Consider the following 19,704-nt stretch of genomic DNA (forward strand, 5'->3'; position numbering starts at 1 on the left):
ATCTGTCTGTAGAGTCCATCCATCCATCTACCCATCCATCCACCCATCTGTCTTCAGAGTCCATCCATCCATCAGTCTATAGAGTCCATCCATCCACCCATCCACCTGTCTGTAGTGTCCATCCATCCACCCATCTGTCTATAAAGTCCATCCATGATCCATCCATCCACTCACCCATCTGTCTAGAATCCATCCATACACCCATCTGTCTATAAAGTCCATCCATGATCCATCCATCCACTCACCCATCTGTCTAGAATCCATCCATCCACCCATCTGTCTATAAAGTCCATCCATACACCCATCAGTCTATAGTATCCATCCATCCATCCATCCACCAGTCTGTAGTGTCCATCCATCCACCCATCTGTCTGTAGAGTCCATCCATCCATCTACCCATCCATCCACCCATCTGTCTTCAGAGTCCATCCATCCATCAGTCTATAGAGTCCATCCATCCACCCATCCACCTGTCTGTAGTGTCCATCCATCCACCCATCTGTCTATAAAGTCCATCCATGATCCATCCATCCACTCACCCATCTGTCTAGAATCCATCCATACACCCATCAGTCTATAGTATCCATCCATCCACCTACCCATCCATCCACCAGTCTGTAGTGTCCATCCATCCACCCATCTGTCTATAGAGTCCATCCATCCATCCACCCATCAGTCTATAGAGTCCATCCATCCATCCACCCATCTGTCTGTAGAGTCCATCCATCCATCCATCCATCCACCAGTCTGTAGTATTCATCCACCCATCCACCTGTCTGTAGTGTCCATCCATTCACCCATCTGTCTACAGAGTCCATCTACCCATCCATCCATCTATCTGTCTGTCTATAGAATCCATCCATTCACCCATCCATCTATGGTATCCATCCATCTATGGTATACATCCATCCATCTACCTACCTACCCAACCAACCTAGCCCCGACAAGTTTTGCTTTCCAAGTAAAAAAATACAGTTGGATGAATTTCAATAAATTTTGTTTATTACTTTCTAATTCAAAGGCCAGCCCTACAGTCTGTTTGCTACTTCAATTTAAATTCAGGAAGGATGGTGGATTTGGCTGAAGCTGTTTTTTATTTGGGTGTGTCAATGCTTGTGGGCATATATTATTCTAATTACGTCATTTAGAATAATCTGCATTCATCAACATACAAAGAAATATGTGAATCAAAATATGTGTGAATATAAGTGAATAAGACCCACTGGATGTTCCTGTCAGAATAAAGTTTTAATGAAACTGAGAATCCTTGACAGATAGAGAGAGTTTGGGAGAGAGAGGAAGAGAAGGAGAGGATTACCTCCAACGTTGTATCCGATGCAGGAGTTCTGGTCGCAGTAGCCGGGGGGTCCAGCAGGACCAGGGCTACCAGGGATACCTGGACGTCCTGAGGTGCCTTGAATTCCAGGTCTCCCTGGAGGGCCCTGACTTCCTGTCCGACCTTCTCCAGGAGGCCCTGAGTGGGAAAAGACGTTGGCCATTAATATCTGTCTAAAAAAAACCCTGCTGAACTCCACACCCAAAGTGTGTCTGGATTCCTTCCTCGCAAAATACAAGTTTTAGTCTTTTCCAGTCCACATCCTTCTCAGATGTCACTGGCTGTTACAGCTATGTTGCTTCAGTGAATCTAATTTTGTGAAAGAGTATTGATCAAAGCAAAAATTAACAGCGAGCGGACGCTGACATTTTTCAAAGTCTACCAACCAGCCGTACTGCAAAAATCAATATGAAAACATTTCTCCCTGACCCAAATATTGTTTCAATATCTGCTTGATATTCTCGACAGAAATCAAAGGAACCGAAAGCAGATCAAGATGTGTGCAGAGGTTATTAAAAGTTTGAAGTTTAATAATGGAATCTCCTCTAGTCTATGCAATAAGACAATCTGATTTGAAATTATTTTTTAACTACTGGCTTGAGCACAAAGAAGTCATTGATTTTTACTTAAATGTAAGATTTTAACAGTCTTTCACCTGGGGGCCCTGGAGGACCACGAGGGCCTTGTGTCCCAATCCCTGGACTGCCCTTCTCTCCCCTTTCTCCTGGGAGACCTGTACAAAGAGGGACAGGGATCTGTTAGAACATACTGGATCCTTGTATTCTCTTTCCATGAGATTTAACTTATTCCACAACTTTATAAAACCATTAGGGAATAACTCATTCTGACAGGTCTTATGTGGCTAATCAGTCTGTGGGAGCTACAGCAGAAAGAAATAACTTATTTAAGAGAATGACAATTTAAATTGCAATTGTTTTCTCACACAAATCTATCAGAATCTATCTATAGTATCTTTCTTTCTTTAAGAAGTCAGCATCGGAATTGAAACAGTAAGTGGTTAACGTTCCATTGATCCAATTAACCTCTACTGTCAGATGCTGTAACTACACCAAAAAGCACATTGAAATGAATGGGAATAATAAGATTTCCTTTAAACATCGTTCATTTGTCCAAACTGTGTCTCTAAGGGTCTCTTTTTGCCCCACAGGCAGTCTGATCCTCATCACTTCTGAACAACACTGACAATCTAAAAGAGAACTTCTGAATACGATTCCTCATTATAGGCCCCATGTTAACATAAACAGACAAATATCCCCCCTATGTTATCCCTCATTAGTGGCTCTGTTTTGCTCTGACTGCATCATAACCAGGCTCTGCATGTTCCTGCTTGATATCTGAATGTTTGAGTGCACAGATCCCTGAGAGAAGCAGTAATGATGGTGAAATGTCTCATGCTGAAACCTCAGGCAGTGTGTCAGAGCTCTTCTAAATAAGCACAGGAGACTAAGCAGTGTGGACACTCGTTCATGATAAAGACTCTGGCTGAGAGTTGCTCTTGGCAGGAAGGTCATGCAGATCTAATGCAATTTGTCGTATTCAGGGGAGAGAAAGTTCCTGATTTTTTATTTGTTTCTATTTACCTAAAAAAATATGCTTTGGATCAACTAGTTTTTCTCAAATTATATTCATTGTTTGGTTTAAAGCTTGATTTAATATTTATCAAAAATATTATCTAAATATCAGGCTTTTTTTATAAAGACCATACTGTACTTAATGAATATATTTTCTTTAGACATAAGCAAAAATGTTTAATGCAGTTCAGTAAAACCATTTTTAGATGTTTTTCGACTTTATTTCAAGATAATAAAAAAGCTAAATTGGTGCATTTTGAAAGTATAATTTTCACTAAAGATAAAAATAAAAAATGTGTTGTTATCTAGGTCCAGATTTACTAAACAGGGCAAAAAAGTGCCAATGAGAGGGGAAAAAAGTGCCAACGAGAGGGGCAAAGTCTGCATGTGATTTACTGACAATACACACATAAAAGAGCACAGACGCAGCCAAATCCTTCCCATAATGACCAGCGCGATCTACCAAGAGCAGCACAAATTACCACCTCCTTTAAGACTTTTTTTTTTTGCACGTCATTGCGTTGCATGATACATTTCAATACTCTTCTCCCATAAATTTTGCATCTGAAAGGGAAATTCCTACAAATGCATATTATTCAATAAGGTCAGGTGCAAAAATAACTATCCAGTCTTTTCAGTGCTAATTCTTCACTGTGTGTCTTTAGTAATGTAGTATATTTTAATGCCAAAAGACAGTTTGCATTGATGCAAGCTGTTAGTAAATCTGTCCCATAATGTTTAATTTATTTTATCTTTTTTAAATATGCATCATATTTGCTGTAATGTTCTAAAAAAATAAATAAACTTTAAACAAACTGGTTGTTTCACTTTTTCAGTGCAGTTTCAGTGGAGTGTGAGACTTGTGGTTGCTTAAGAGGCTGTCAACCTCAATTCAACTGTTACACAATAAAGATATTGGCATTTTTGTGGCATCTTTGAAGTAGTTGTTCTAGGCTTACTAACATTATCCCCCCAAAAAAGAGTTAGTAGTTTACATATTGTTTATGATGACGGGTGGTATTGAGGTTAGCCAGGGCTGTCAGCCAAGATGGTAACAACATTTATCATGGATGGGATCAGTGAGGTCTTACTAATGTTTGGTATTATTATAGCTACAACATCTCAGTGTAACCTTAAGCTGCGGGCAACATTTCTATCCAACAACTAATCATTCTTCATACTATGTATACTAGACTAGCCCAGAACCCATTGTGCACGGTTTATGCATCTAATACCCTACTGACATACTCATTTTGCTATTATCTGCTATTATTGCACAAACTCAGCTACTACTTTTCTACAATTTAATCTTGAAACTTCTGTTTTAACCTTCCCACAACAATTTAATGACTACAAATTCAAAACACACGTTCACATTGTTGTATTCAGCAGTGTACAGTATCTAGTGGCAGAGTAGGTTATTATCACATGTAAAAATGTTTACCTCTCTCTCCTGGACGGCCATTCTGCCCACTGGCTCCAGGGAATCCTGGTCTGCCAGGAGGTCCCTGTTCTCCCTGGGGCCCCGGAGGTCCCAGTCGACCAGGCTCACCCGGTGGACCTGGTACTGTTCGTACCGAAACAGACTGACTGGGAATCTGGTTCAGAACAGAGTTGTAGCGAGACAAGTGACCTGAGGGGGAGGGAGGAAAAAAGAAATTCACTTAGCGGGTCAGCCGCGGTTAGACGACTTCCTGTGAGTCATGAATTTGGTAAAAGAGCCTCAATACATACTCACTCTGAATTAGCTGTTCACAAACTTGTCGCGCTATGGCACGGACAGCGGCCTGAGACTGCATAGTACCCTTCAAGAACAAACAACATGGGATTCAGATGGGGATGTACAGTATCACAGTTTTGTCATTTTAAATTAAAAATAATCATTTACAATCTTAGGCACTGTGCGAAAGTTATGAACTAGGAGAGCTACAAAAAAGAAACTGTACTGTAAAATGAGTCTGATTTGCCAGAGCACAAGCAGAGAACTTGAACTTATACAGAATGATGTATTCTGTTTCCTCTATGCTGGGCTCATAAAAAGAGACGCAAGCGGAGACAATCAATAAAAAAAGACAACATATTCTGTTTGCTCTCAAAGTCTGGACAGTTTCCTGAGGATGAGCTTTAGGGTGGTGAATTCTGACACAGATATACTGGATTTAGAGTATTTCTCAAACCAAATGAATGTGTTAATTTTATAGGTCATTCTGAAAAGTGGATTAGTGGATTTGTCCATTCCACTGAACATGTTAATAATAATAATAATAATAATGACAGATGGACAGGAGGACAAAATGTGGTCGCTATCACTCTCAGCAGGATCACAGACCATTCACAGTCCGCCTAATGCAGATCTCACACAAAATGCAAAGAGCTGGAGAAAAGCGACAGTTCCATTCTGATTTTGCCTGATTTCTTCTGCTAAATTGTGAGAGTCAGTTTCACATCAGTCTGCCAAAAACGACAAAATAAAATGCTGCAAGAATGAAAGCTTCTGAAGAAGATCTAGGGTAGTCTGAACCTTTGGATTTCATATTAGTGCATGTTTAACTTGATATTAAAGATTAGTATTTTAAACAGAGCAACTACTTTGTTACTTGTCATACTACATGAAATAACAGTTAGTAATTAGTAATGAATAAGTAAATGAATAAATGAACTATTTTGACAACACTGTCCATCCTGTGTGTTAATTAATTTTCCAATCCACTAACACCAATGTTAACACCTTAAAAGCAAGCATACAACATGTATCAAGACCACAAGCTGCCACTTTAGCTGCTTTGAATGGAGGCTAAGACCCTGTGCAACATGGGTGTTTAATTTACCCAATTCAACACTCTCCACACACCCTTTGTGTGGTGGCCAGTACCAAGCAGTGGAGAAATCAGAACCAAAGAATAAAAACACAAATATATTGTTATGTGGAAGCTTGGGACCAAGTCTGACTGTGAGGCTTGATAGACAGCTTTAGCTGTACCTGTGCTACTTCCAATGCTCCCGCAGCGACTGAATTAAAACACCCGAGCATTTAGACAGAGTGCGAAAAAGCAAAGGCGCTATAATTCAGCGCTGCTGCTGTGATTTTTATCAAGAGGGCTGTCAGCAAGCCTCTTAATCCTGCCGCTGATAAACCACCATTATGTGCACCACCCGAGTGCCACATGCCCCCACCCTAATCTAAACGCCATGACAGTTCAGATGCAGATTGGAAACTCACTCGCTCTCCTCGTTCGCCTTTGGCGCCGGGAGGCCCCTGCAAAAAAGAGAAAAAGAAAGTAAAGACAAACATTTCAGAATTCACCGATCGGAGAAGAAAAAGACCAAAAAGAAACACAAAGACATTAATGACTGGTTGGAGAGGGGGATTTGAATGTGAGAGCGGACCAAATCGATGAACGGATGAAGCACATGAGCCAAAAACATAAAATGGATGCGTCACTGACCTAATGTGTTGGAAAACAGACTGGAATTTGTGGCCAGAGCGCCGTGGCTGCTAAACAATTCTGATATCATAACATCTGGGTAAAAATGAGATGTAACCCTGAGACAGACTCATTGGAGGCTCACTGGGACTCATCGTGAGGATATGCGGTTGTTGTGCCAGACTGTGTGAGAATATGATCATAGTTTATTCAAAGTACTGCATGTAATTTCACACATCGGAGCACGAGGTCATGGCTCTATATCTATATTGTAGTAGAATTAACAAAGCCCTGCTCTTCTATAAACTGGGCCACAATTGATCATAAACTTGTCATCCTACTGACAATCTCTCTTCCAGGGCTTATAAAAAGAAAGACGTACAGGTTTCGAATCAGTGTTGAGAGGTTACACTGCAATCGAGCTCTGCAGATGTTCCTCAACGACTGTGCTGGAGCATATGGTTCCACTTTACAAATCTATGAGAACAAATAGAGCTCCAATTTATATAGGTGTCACTCAGCAGGAAACTCGTAGAGACTGACGTTAATTCAGAATCCCTCGTGCTTCTAATATACAAATGGGAAGCAAACATTTCAGTCAGAGGCTCTGTGCAAACAATACCTGAGATTTCTCAGTTTGTAGGTCTCTCTCTGACCAGTCGGACTGTATAAGATAGATCTTTGCAGGCTGAAACTGAGCTACAGTGATTCCTAGAACAAAGTGCTTCAAAGGCAAAACTCTAGTCATGTGGAGCTGTCTGCTCCAGCATTCATAACTGATTTCTAGGCATGAATAAAGGGACTCTTCATGGTAAATACTGTAGGTGTATTTCTAGCTTCAACACACATGGACTTTCAAAGCAGAAATCGTCCTGCTGAATAGATCAGGCTAGTTAGTACAGGTTTGGTGTTACTCTAGCTTGAGGATGTCTAGCCTTGCTCCTGAAGGGCTACTATCCTGAAGAGCTGATCTCAAACCTTCAGTTTGTTGAAACCTTCAAGTCAAGTGTGCTGAAGCGGGTTGGAGGTAACCTCAGCAGGACTCTGGACCTTCAGGAGCAGAACTGGACACCTCTGGTCTAGCTGGAGGGCCATTATAATCATTCTGTTTACCAGTAAAACCTGGTTGGATAATGTCTTTCTGGCAAATATGAATAACTAAGACAAATTTAACAATAAGGATTGCTCTGCTGGCACCGCGGCAATGGTAAAAGCTGTAAATTGGCATAAAACCCCCTTGTGTTTGCCCTGGACCAGCGGGTCATCCTTATTGTTGAGCCTTGCCAAGAGAAACCTAATGAGAACATCAGCACATCGCCACCAAACCATGCTGTTTTTTAATCAGGTACATTCAAAATCAGTTTAGTGGGGAATCAAAGGACCAATTTGGTTTATGACCTCAAAATATTTCTTAATTCTGGTCTCTCTTTTCAGCTTTGGTGGTCTGGTACTTCAGTGAGAATAAAGCTGGAGTCTGACACTAAAGAGAATGAGTCAGCAGTAGGACAGTCTGCCAGGAGTCAGTGTTCCTTCAACTAAACAAGAACTCCACAAAACCTCATTTATAGAACTACAGGGACACAGACTTAATTATCAGCTGATGCCACGACTTGTAGTCTACACTATTTTGTTTTTAGTTTATTCAACATGACTGTAATGCAATACTCACAGCTGTCCCCTGATCACCCATTTGCCCTGGAGATCCACTCGGTCCTGGAGCCCCAGGAGCTCCGGGGCTTCCCTAAAATGAGATATTAAGAGGAAAATGGTTCATGACCAAGTCTCAGAAAGACTCAAAGAGTGTTTTTATCATGTTATATACCATTGGTCCTGGAGGGCCCGGTCTTCCCTGGGGTCCATCCTTACCCAGTAGGCCCTAAAACGAAAGAATGTTGATGATGCGTTGTTTAAAATAAAATAAAAACTATGATATATCAATATAAATACAGCATAGCATCTTCTTTTAGCACATTTGTATGAAAGCGTAAAATGCCACAGTCCCAAATTCTCCTAAGGGGAATCTAAGAAACAGTAAGCAGAAATGAAGATAACACATTGTGAAGTGTCAGTGCTTCCTGCACAGCTTTTCTTTAGCAAAATAAATCAGTACCCAAGTTGTGAATGTGAGATTGTATTCCGAAATAAATGTGATGAGATAAAAACTGCAAAATAATGTTGTCGCGGGCTGCACGCAAAAACAAACACACAGCGAGAGGAGTCTAGTCTGATTCACAAACAAATGACTCAAAGAAGACAACTCACAATTTACCTGTTTGAATCAGCCTGATGAACCTTACTGAATCTATTGGTGACTCACTAAATGAACAGCATGTGCTCAACTCTGGCTAACCTCTGTACACTGGCGGCATGAACAATTCAACAGTCACAGTTCCAGTATAAAAGACCGAATACACAAACCCTAACAGCAAAGGAACAGAACAGGTGGAAATGTGTTTTAACTGGAACATCCATTTCACTACTGTTTTATTGTAGACTACTGGGATGCACCTGAAGGACCTCAGTAGGGGATAGAGACTCAACAACAACAACTTAATGTCAGATCTGTCTGCACAAATTATATAATACGGTTCTGGCTGTTTCCTTTCAGCCAGTGATCCAAGTGAGTTTAAGTGTTCTTCCACTGAGCATGCCTCATTGGCCTAAATATCTGGCTCTTTTGGGAAACAGGCCAATGGAGGGAAGGGAAAACAATGTAACATTTAAATCGCCTCAAGTGTAACATACTTTTGGAGTACCACACTTCAAGAGCACAAAGCCTCAGAATAGTTTGAGTGCACGCAACATATGCAATCCCATATGAGTGCCTGAGGTCACAGAAGTTTTTCTCTCACAGAAGCCATGTGTGTGTTGAGGTGGATAAGAACCTCCCTCGAGAAGGAGTCATGGTGGAAGCATGCTATTAACACCTCTTTGCTTTGTGCTCATCATATTCAATGAGGCCAAACACACCATTTATTCTCTGCAATGATGACAATCCAGAACTAGAAATACTTTAAATTAAATGAATATAAATAAAATGGCATTTATTTCTGTGATGGCAAAGCTGAATTTCAGACCTCTAGTATTTAGTTTCATATGAACCTTTAGAAATCATTCTAATATGCTGATTTGATGTATTATCGTCAATGTTCAAAATGGTGGTGGAAACCATCATCTTAAAATAATCAAGCTGTATTCACCAGTTTTTCACCAAGTGAACACAATAAATTATTTAATCATTTCAACAATATAATTTAATTAGATTCAGAAATTAAACTTAACAACTCTTTTCTTCCTGCATTTATTTCAGACTTTATTAAAATATTTGTGATATTCACATTATTGCTTAATTAGAATATATTGTGTATATTAAATATATTGCCTGTCCCAGTTTGGTGTCAATCTAGAAATTTCACCTCTTTGTACCATGCTTTGTACAGTTTTATTCCAGTGTCTCAATGAAATCTGTTTGCAAGTGAAAATCCCAGAAATACTGAATAATTTCTTCAGCCCTTCATCGTGTGCTGCTTACAGGCATGACAACCGGTTAGTTAACCTTGGAACTGTAATAATATTCTTTTGCAAATGTTCTGTTAAGAGATTATCATAAGTTCAAAGCCAAGCATCTGCTTTCTTTGTTAAACTGTCGTAGTGAGTTACTGTGTATGAAACCACAGCTGATTTATCCCTCAACCTGCTTTAAATCAGCTCAGTAAACAGTCTGAAACACCTCCATTTGTGCTCCTTGTTTTTCTTTTCGGATGCAAAATGACAGATTTAGTCAAACATTTCCACTCAGGCTGCTCATTGCTAAACAGAGATGGCAAACTTGCACTTTCTCACCAAGACATGAACATTTAATTACCCCACGCGGCTTTGGGAATGGTAATCGAATAACCACCTCATGCATATTTTTCATTACAGTTCACAGAATGGGTCTAGTGTTCCTTTTTTCAATATTAATCTGTATAGGCTACATACATATATGCGATTCCGCACTTGTATGAATAACGATATTAAACATCTTTCTATCTGTGACAACACATGCAGCACAAAACACCTAGACCAGGAGGCAATAATATTCCATGTGTTACAGGTGAGCTGATACTAAAATCATTTTAAGGATCTGTGAATCACATGTGCATGATTCCAAAATGTCCAGTAAGGCTTTGTTCACAAGTTGCTTAATTTGGTTTGGAGACGAGGAACAAAATCAATAACAAAAATAAACACATTGCGCGCTTATTATGCCAGTCTAGAGGGACGGATCTGATTAGTTCAGGTTGTGGTGTTATTGACTAGCAGTCCTGTAAATTGAATCTGTGAGTCTGGGCCTCCTTCATCGTAATCAGATGCGTTCAGGCACAGAAGAACACATAAGCTTCATTTGATGAGCTTGCCCATGTGGAATTGTTCTTACATGGCATGACTGAAAGTGCGTTCACTTAATAGTATCAGTTAGGTCATCAAAGTTAACTCATGCATTAAAGCATCAATTATGAATTAATTGAATTAAAATTTTTAAAAAAAGTGGTCTAAAATGAATGCATTAATGCAAAACGCAAATTAATAATTTATGCCCCCTGACCTGTATGTAAATTTCATTGTAAGTAATTTTCTCTCCAGTGGAAGTGTGTTGTATCACTAAAATGCAAGGTGTGTTATTGCAAATTCTGCAGGGGATCATCCCACCACCCATGGCAAGAACTGTTCATGCAGGATGGAGTGCAAAGAATGGAAAAGTACACAGGGGTTTCCATATGCACTTTTAACAGATGCAATAAACATTTAGATGTGGCTGATTGTATCTGTATGACTCTTTAAAATTAAATATTACAATTATTTTAATAAAATAAAATTAAAATGTCAAATAAAATCACAAATAATTATCGTCATTGACTGAATGATTTAAAAAAAAATATGACTATAATAATAAATAGAATGGAAAATTACACTGAAAAATGTACACAATTTTATCTTACGGTTAAAGCCTCTTCCAAAAAAAAAAACATAAATTGACAATTCTCAGATTCTCTGGTCTTTTTCTTAGATTTTTCTTATCAGTTATGTACATAACTATATTTCTATTTCATGTTATGAATTTAATGTTCAATGTATTTTTAGTGTTAGTGTTTAGTTTTAATTTTAGTGTCGACGATGGTTGTATTTGTGCACCATCTATAAAACAATTACTAAAACTGATAGAAAACCCTGAATATGTCATGATTCTGCCCTCGTGTCCTTGATTTTTCCCTAGTCTTGAGGCAGGATCATGACAGACCCGTGTTTTGTGTACAAGCACATGGCCTTGTCTTTGGACCATGTGCTTGTGTTGTCTCGTTCCCTTGCCCCGCCCCCCTTGTTATCCTAGTTTTGTCGTGATTGCCTTACCTGTGCCACCTGTTGTGTCTTGATTAGTCCTCTTATTTATATCCCCTAGTGTGCTCTGTCTTTTGTCGGTTCATTGTTTCTATATTGTGATTGTTTCCATATTGTGATATATGTTACTCATTGTTGCCCGTAGAAGAAGAAGTTGAGAGTCCTGTGTTGTTTATCTGTAGTTAGTGTTTTAGTGTTTAGAGTCTTTGTTTATCGTGTCAACCCAGTCTTGTTTAGTTATTTAGTCTCTGCCCTAGTCATTGTTTTCCCCTTTTCCCCTTAATAAATCCTGTGTTTTGTGCATTCCTGTCTGCGCTTGAGTTCATCCCTACCCTCCACGTGACAGAATATTACAAAAAGTCATTTGTAATGGTACAGCTTGCTCAGCCTAGCCGATATCATCATAAAGAACTAACAATAAAGTGTGAATTGAATTTATGAAAAACGTTTACTCTCTGTCCTGGAGGTCCATCTCGGCCTGGTCCTCCACTGGCACCTGGTACACCCTGAAAGTAAATAAACAAGACAACATAATCAATGACAGACACAGCTGTTTACAAAATGTGTGGCCTTTGCCGAGTAATATATGTTCAACCCTATTGTTTCACGTGGCCATTGGCATACACACATCTACAGGCTACGATATTGACATTATCAAAGTGCTCAATCTCAAGGCTGAGGAGGTAATCGAAAGTGAGGACAGTTTGTGTGGTCTGAGTCATTGTGATTTGAAGAGCTGCTCTGTTATGATATCATACATAAAAAGAACATTAACTGTAGCTTAGTCCTTGAAGTGTTTTTGTACCCACAATGAAAATCAATTCCAGTTCATCGACTTACATTGTATGGAACCCACTGACTTTCATTGTGAGGGCAAAAACATTTGAAAGAAACATTTTTTAAATATCTTTTTTTGTTTCCCACAGAACAAAGTCATATAGATTTGGAAGGGTAAGATGAACTATGTTATTGGGTAAACTATTCTTTAAAGCACTAAATTCACAAGAAACACTAGAATTTCTAGAGTAGAAATGTCTACTACAGACATCGCTGCTTCCATCTCAGCGATTAGCATTTTCCACTTCTCATTTGCATGAAGTTGAGCATTTCTCTGCTTTTTATGGCTGCCACCACTTGTATTGCTCTTTTGACAATACCATAATCCCCTGCAAAATCCTGCTGCTCAGCTCCTACAGAGCATCAACTGAAAATGCATGCTTATCTCCAGGTGAAATACATTAATTTAGATGAAACCGTCTTAATAATGAAATGATATTTCATCCTTTCAGTTACAAAACTACTAATCAAGAAGTTCAACTCAACATCACCCTATATACCAGCACCACACACACACACACTAAAATGGGCTTTGTTTCATCACAAGTGGACTCGTAATTCTGAAACTGTGTGTGAGGGCACCCATAACAGTATTATATATGGGGCTCTCAGTGCCAGCGGCAGAGACAGACCAGGGAAGAGATGCGGCACATGATATGGAGGACTGGCAACCAGCAGCCAATGAATATAATTCACAGGCTGACAGGATAGATTAGCCCTGAGTGAGAACTATGGGCGTCTCTACTGCAATACGGCAAAGACCACTTCCTCCTTACTTCCAACATAACTCTGAAAGAACTCAATACCGGCTGCTAATGGAAGCGAGTGTGTGGATGGCCCCTCTGCTTAAAGGAAGATATCCATCTCAAACCTAGACGTTTATACTGGAAGACTGAGGAACGTATGGGTGTGTGTGTGTTTGTACTTTGACCACTGGAAAGGCCAGGATGTTCTTTTCGTCACCCTGAAGAACTCTAGGGGATTTTTCCTGAGTGGTTGTCATTGGCTTCACATCAAACAGCTATTCCTCAACAAATGGAACTGTCACTGTGAATGTTTTAGAAGCCTTTTGGTGACACTTTCAGCAGAAATCTAAAAACCAGCAGTTGGTTGTCACAGAAAAGGGAGAATTTTAACAAGCTTGTGAAAGAAGCTTTAGAAGCATAAAAGTCTAAGACATCTGCTTGAGGCAAAACTATGAATTCCATCCTGCCTGCTTAGAATTGTCTTTTGAGTTAAGGCACATTGGATTCTCCCTTAAATAAGATCTTAATATGATAATTTGCATGTCAAAATGCTTTATTATTATGTAGAGGTGTGTGGTGGACTGAAATGAGTAGGAAGAGAAGCTGGGTTTGGTTTCCCTGTGTACACTACATTTCAAATGTTTGAGGTCGGTAAGATTTTTGAATGTTTCTGAAAGAAGTCTCTTAAGATGTTTGATCAGTAATACAGCAAAAATAGTAATATTGTGCTCAATTCAGAAATCATTATATTGTACCGAAATGGTACTCAATCATTTTATTTTTTATTAGCAGTGTTGAAAACCTTTGTGCTGTTTAATATTTTTGTGGAAACCATTATTTATTTTTAAAGATTATTTGATGAATAGACAGTCCCATTCAACTGCAGCATTCCACTCTCTTCTCCCCTAATTTGATTTTAAACAGCTTAACATCACAGGAACTCAGAAGTCCGGGAAACAGCTCAAACTCATTTGGTGAAAACTCTGCACATTTATGATAATTTCTTTATCATTATAATGTTTTTTCACCACATTCAAGCAGGTTCAGATAACCCCACTGCTTAAAAGCGGCACTAAACACCTCCCATTCATTTATAAAAACACAAACAAGTTGTTTTCAACCAGGTAAACATCTTGTTTTCAACCAGGAACCAATCAGGTTAAAAAGTGGCCATTTGGATGAGACTGCATTAATGTCAGTCACTGAATCCTTGCAGATTGTGAAAGTTTTCATTTTTTCTGGATCTAACTGGTGTTTTGACACTGTCAATCATCAGATCCCTACTATCCACCCTCTCATCACTGGGTAACAAAGAAACCCTACACTTCACTGGTTTGAATCCTATACCTTATAGGTCTTTCAGGGTTGCCTGGAGGGGGATTCCCTCAGGGTTGTTCCTCAAGGATCAATTCTTGGACCCCTTCTCTTCTCTTCTACATATACATTACAGCACTGTGGACTACCATACAGGCACATGGATTTTCCTACCATTGCTATGCTGATGACACACAGTTTTATTTATTTATTTATTTATTTATTTCAATGAGATGATTCAAACATATCTCAGCAGGTGATCGTGGCATGGATGAAAGAATATCACCTCCAGCTCCACTTAGCAAAGACAGACCTTCTCATTTGCCCTGGCACTCCAGCTGTACAACACAATTACACCATCCAGCTAGGTTCACAAACAGTTATCCCATCAAATTTGTTCAGAAATTTTGGGGTAATCTTTCATGATCAGCCTTCAAAGACAGCATGATCATGTAGGTATGTGTTGCGCAATATGCGGAAGATACTTGTGAACAGCCACGGGCTCCACACAGTCTTAAATGTCTACATCCCCTCTAGAAACATGAGGTCAGGAAGTCAACAGCACCTTGTGGTACCATCACAGAAATTCAAAATGTCAGTTTCTGGAACATGTTCTTTCACTGTTCAATGCTGGTGGAATGATCTTCCCAACCCTATCCGGATCACTGAATCCCTTACTATATTTACTGACCACAAACTTGTCATGTCCCAGGTGATGTTTTCACAAATGTTTCCCAGTTAAAGCCACATGGGATGCCACAATACCTTACATTTGGGACAAGCAACCAATACTCCAACATTTCTCTGAATCTGCACATTGTCAGATCAACAAATCTGCCAGTCACAGTGACATACAAGCACTGCCTCCTCTCATAATCCTCTGAATTAATTTTTGAGAAGACCAAACAAACAAGACAGACTGCACCAGTGTAACCCAGAGGACTAACCTATCAAAATGTATAAAGTAGCTTTTTTAATAGTTACAGCCAAACTGCAAGTCATTTCTAATACACCTCATAAAAAAGATTTAGATTTTTCACAGAAGTGTATCTCAATTTTTAAACCTCTCCTTACCCGCTAACAAGTGAGTTTTTAAACTAAGTTTAGGAAGGTGTAGTAATTCATAAAAGCACTAGTTGATTCTATTAGGCTGCCAACTGAAAGACCCAATCTGTTTGTATTTATCGATATATATTAAACAATTTCCTTAAATTGAGGGTAAGCAGCACATACAGACACACATGAACGACTTATCATTCACAAGCTATACACACACAGACACTCATGGGTCTGTGATAATTATAACTCTCTGACAGAAGAGACAAGGTTAGCTAATGAGAGACTGTGTGGGTGTTATGAAGCTGTCGTGAAGTGCTGATGAGATAGGCGGGCGATATATTTTCCCTTACCTGAGGACCCGGCACACCTATTTCACCCTTCTCTCCTTTTTCACCCGGAGCCCCCTGAAGAGAGTGGAATAAAAAAAAAAAAAGTCAACATTAATAAAAAGAATGAAACAAATTTTGCATAAAAATCCAGTCTTCAGCTTACCGGTGGCCCCTGAATGGACATTCCATTCGGCCCCTGAGGACCCGGTGGCCCCTGCGGTCCTGGAGGTCCGATCTCACCAGGTGGCCCTTGAGGCCCCTTAAACATAAAGTTAGGACATTATCTTAATAAATGTAGCCTTATTATAAAATCATCATGGTTTCATTGCCGGGGTTTAATTTCCTCAATATAATTACATAACGTTTCAGGCCTACCACCAGCCGGGCTGCTGAAACAAAGTGTGAATGCCCTGCAGTCTCCTTCTCCATCAGGAATGCAATAATCAAGGAAGCAAAAGACACTCGTCACAGTCTAGCTTCTGACAAACTTCTTAGTGGCGGTCATTTGGACCAAGTTTACATAAAACTTTGGAGCATGAAATGATATTATGTCTGCCACAGCATGGCTTTATTTGGACAGAAGCATGATGTATTCTGTGAATGGACACACACACACATCTGGAGGGACTGTACTCTAGAGGAAACTACAGTTGGACAGAGAGACACAAATAAACAAAGCGAGCTCTCTGAAAATCCAGAGCGAGGGTGAGATTTACTCACTTGTGTGCTCCAAAAACAACACAGAGGCACATGCATTGTGTAGTTCCACATTTTGAGCTCTTGTCCGGTGTCTATTCTATTGGGAAATAATGACAACTCTGGGTGGCCCTGCATATGGGATGCATAAAGCATATGTGTACTTTACCGTCAAGCCTGGCTCCCCCCGATCTCCTCTTGAACCTCTGATACCAGGACCGCCCTGAGAGTTAGACACACACAATTAGATAAACACAAATTGAAAAACTCAGAATAAACAAACACGTTTTCTTAATGACCAGAGCTGGGGCATGGGGGCATGTGTCAATAAAGCCATTTTAAACTCTGTCGGTCGTTCTGTTCCAAAGCATAATGAGCTGCCTTGTTTCCAACATAAGCAGTGTGCTAACTGCCCTTATAAGTGACCAATTCAGAACACTATAAAAATGAGACTAGCAAGAGTTTGAAATTAGTATGATGCTAAATTAATAGCACAATACTCTATAGTGGTTATCAACCCGGGGGGCGGGGCCAACTAGGGGCCTTCGGCAAACGTTGAAGGAGGCCTCAGGATGACTTCAAATACTGCAAAATTGGCAAGTTTAAAAAAATCTGATTGAATCTGCCTACAGTTTGATAGAGAGTATCCGTGACCTGGTTCAAACCATATCCCACCCGCTTATGACCCTCATAAACTCTTGCCCCCACTGCTGCAGGCGACCGCTAGTAATTTAACCCTGTTTGTACATCTTCCTTTTCCTGTGTTTACTTTAATTGAATCACCAATGGCCATGTCTGCAATAAGGTAGTTTTTATCACTGAAGGCTATGGGGCAAATTTGATTCATAAGCTTGCTCAAAACACACTTAATAAAACCTGCTGGTGACGGTGGAAGCTGAGAATACGCAAGCATAAATATTCATTTGAAAGATGCACAAGATGACTTAACAGGACATTTTCGATTCATTTGAGCAGCCGGTGTAATCATAGGAAAGACTTCAGAACACATGACAGTAATATTAATTTCAAAATGCAGGAATAATATAAACAAAACTGAAATGCAATCGTCTTCCTTGCAACCACCTCTTGGTCATGGAAATGAGTTTGAATGGATGACGGAATCTATAACGCAGACAGGACAGGAGTGGACTAATCGGTTTTGATAAATCGATCTCCTCGTAATGACTTTCTCGAAAGAACTGCTGTTTATACACCATGGCCTTTTCGAGGCCTCAGAATACATTTTCCCTCAGGGTGCATATGATGCTGCCTTCCAAATGAGCTCATTTATTTGTTCCCGCCATATTGAGTTTAACCTGCAGCATGGGCTGAATTGAGAAATCTAATGCTAGGTCTTTTTCTCAATCTCTTAAGCAGTGTCCCGATTCATTTTATATCTTTAATATCTTTGTGCTCCTTCTTAACACGTTCTGTGTTTTTTTTTTTTTTTTTAAGAACAATATGGTTAGGGCTTCAGACTAAAAACTGAAAAGCTGCTGGCTCCTCAAGAATCCTTTACGATTCTGCGTTCTTGAGAAAGACACCTGAACCTGGAATGTTCCTGGAGACTAATCATATGAAAGTCACAAATCCCTACAGTCTTTGTTGCGCCGCAATCTATAAAGATGTTTTTCAAACAGATCTATGTCTTACACAGAGTCGTAACACGCTAGCTTTTATGCTAGAGTGTATATGTATGCTAAAGTATGTCAGCTAGCGCTTTCATGCCAGAGTACGCAAGTGAGTTTATAAGCTAAAGTAAGTATTTTTAATGCTAAGGTATTATAGTAAAATTGTGAGCTAAAGTATCAGTGTCAGTTAGGGCTAATGCTAAAGTATGAGAAAAAGTTTGTCAGCTAAAAATATTAGCTGGCTTTAATGCTAAAGCATGATAGCAAGTCAGGTAAAGCATGAAAGTAATTTGGTCAGTCAAAGTATGTAAATTGACTTTATTGCTAAGGCATGATAGAAAGTTTGTCAGCTAAAAATATTAGCTGGCTTTAATGCTAAAGCATAATATCAATCAGGTAAAGCATGTAAGTAATTTGGTCAATTAAAGTATGTAAATTGACTTTATTGCTAAGAAATGATAGCAAGTTTGTCAGCTAAAAATATTAGCTGGCTTTAATGCTAAAGCATGATAGCAAGTCAGGTAAAGCATGAAAGTAATTTGGTCAGTTAAAGTATGTAAATTGACTTTATTGCTAAGGCATGATAGCAAGTTTGTCAGCTAAAACATGCCAGCTGGCGCTAATGGTAAAGTATGAGAACGAGTTTGTCAGTTAAAGTATGTCAGCTAGTACTAATGCTAAAGTATAATAGCAAGTTTGTCAGCTAAAGTGTATTAGCTACAGTAGTTTTTATGCTGGTATGAAAGCGAATTGGAGTAGCTCTGTCACCAAGCTGTTGTGTTAAAATTGAGGAGCTAGATTTTATGCTTAAGTACATAAGACTGGTTTTGACATATGTAAGTTTTTTTTTTTTTTTGTGCTATGTCTCGTAAAATTGTGAAATATTATCAGTATACTGAAAAATATTATTTTTTCTTTAAATCATATTTTTGTGCTAAAACTAACAATTGTTACCTCACTGCTCACTGTCACGTAGCTCATTTCTAATTGGTTAAATTTTTTATGATGCAGTCCTGTTTTACAAATCTCCCCTGTCTACCCCCTCTATCATCTAGTTTAATACAGATCACATTCTAAGGTTGGTTGTTAGTGAGAGGTGAAACCAGTGGTTTTACCGGTGGTCCTGAGGGTCCGGGTGGTCCTTTGCTGTCCTGAGCACAGGTGCAGGCATGGGGCATGGCAGGACAGTCTTCTTCGACTCTCTGAAGGAAGCACAAACAAAACAACATGTCGGACACCATTTCAAACATGGGACTATTTCCTCTCTAGGAATCTAACAGAACTTTATTTGTCCAGTTCAACCAAGGATGTCTGTGCAATTGCCTCAAGTCATTAATTCGCAAGTGCACAAACACAGCAA

The 19,704-nt window shown here is 39.4% G+C and overlaps 1 protein-coding gene across 5 annotated transcripts in view; it reads right to left on the minus strand.

The window, feature by feature from the left end:
- The window catches only part of LOC113116319 (collagen alpha-1(XIV) chain-like), a 109,499-nt gene that overhangs the window by 3,370 nt on the left and 86,425 nt on the right, over window positions 1-19,704 (minus strand). For 4 of the 5 annotated variants that reach the window (XM_026284408.1, XM_026284407.1, XM_026284411.1 and 1 more), the window contains 13 exons: window positions 19,460-19,546; window positions 16,883-16,936; window positions 16,393-16,437; window positions 16,181-16,276; window positions 16,039-16,092; window positions 12,185-12,238; window positions 8,176-8,229; window positions 8,023-8,094; window positions 6,149-6,184; window positions 4,667-4,733; window positions 4,373-4,561; window positions 1,992-2,069; window positions 1,319-1,474 (listed from right to left, as the gene is read on the minus strand). In XM_026284408.1, the coding sequence (XP_026140193.1) occupies window positions 1,319-1,474; window positions 1,992-2,069; window positions 4,373-4,561; window positions 4,667-4,733; window positions 6,149-6,184; window positions 8,023-8,094; window positions 8,176-8,229; window positions 12,185-12,238; window positions 16,039-16,092; window positions 16,181-16,276; window positions 16,393-16,437; window positions 16,883-16,936; window positions 19,460-19,546 (1,042 nt within the window). The remainder of the gene's footprint in view (window positions 1-1,318; window positions 1,475-1,991; window positions 2,070-4,372; window positions 4,562-4,666; window positions 4,734-6,148; window positions 6,185-8,022; window positions 8,095-8,175; window positions 8,230-12,184; window positions 12,239-16,038; window positions 16,093-16,180; window positions 16,277-16,392; window positions 16,438-16,882; window positions 16,937-19,459; window positions 19,547-19,704) is intronic. The other variant, XM_026284409.1, reaches the window with a different exon arrangement.

This window comes from Carassius auratus, chromosome 16 (genome assembly GCF_003368295.1).
Source record: "Carassius auratus strain Wakin chromosome 16, ASM336829v1, whole genome shotgun sequence".
NCBI classification, from domain to species: Eukaryota; Metazoa; Chordata; class Actinopteri; order Cypriniformes; family Cyprinidae; genus Carassius; species Carassius auratus.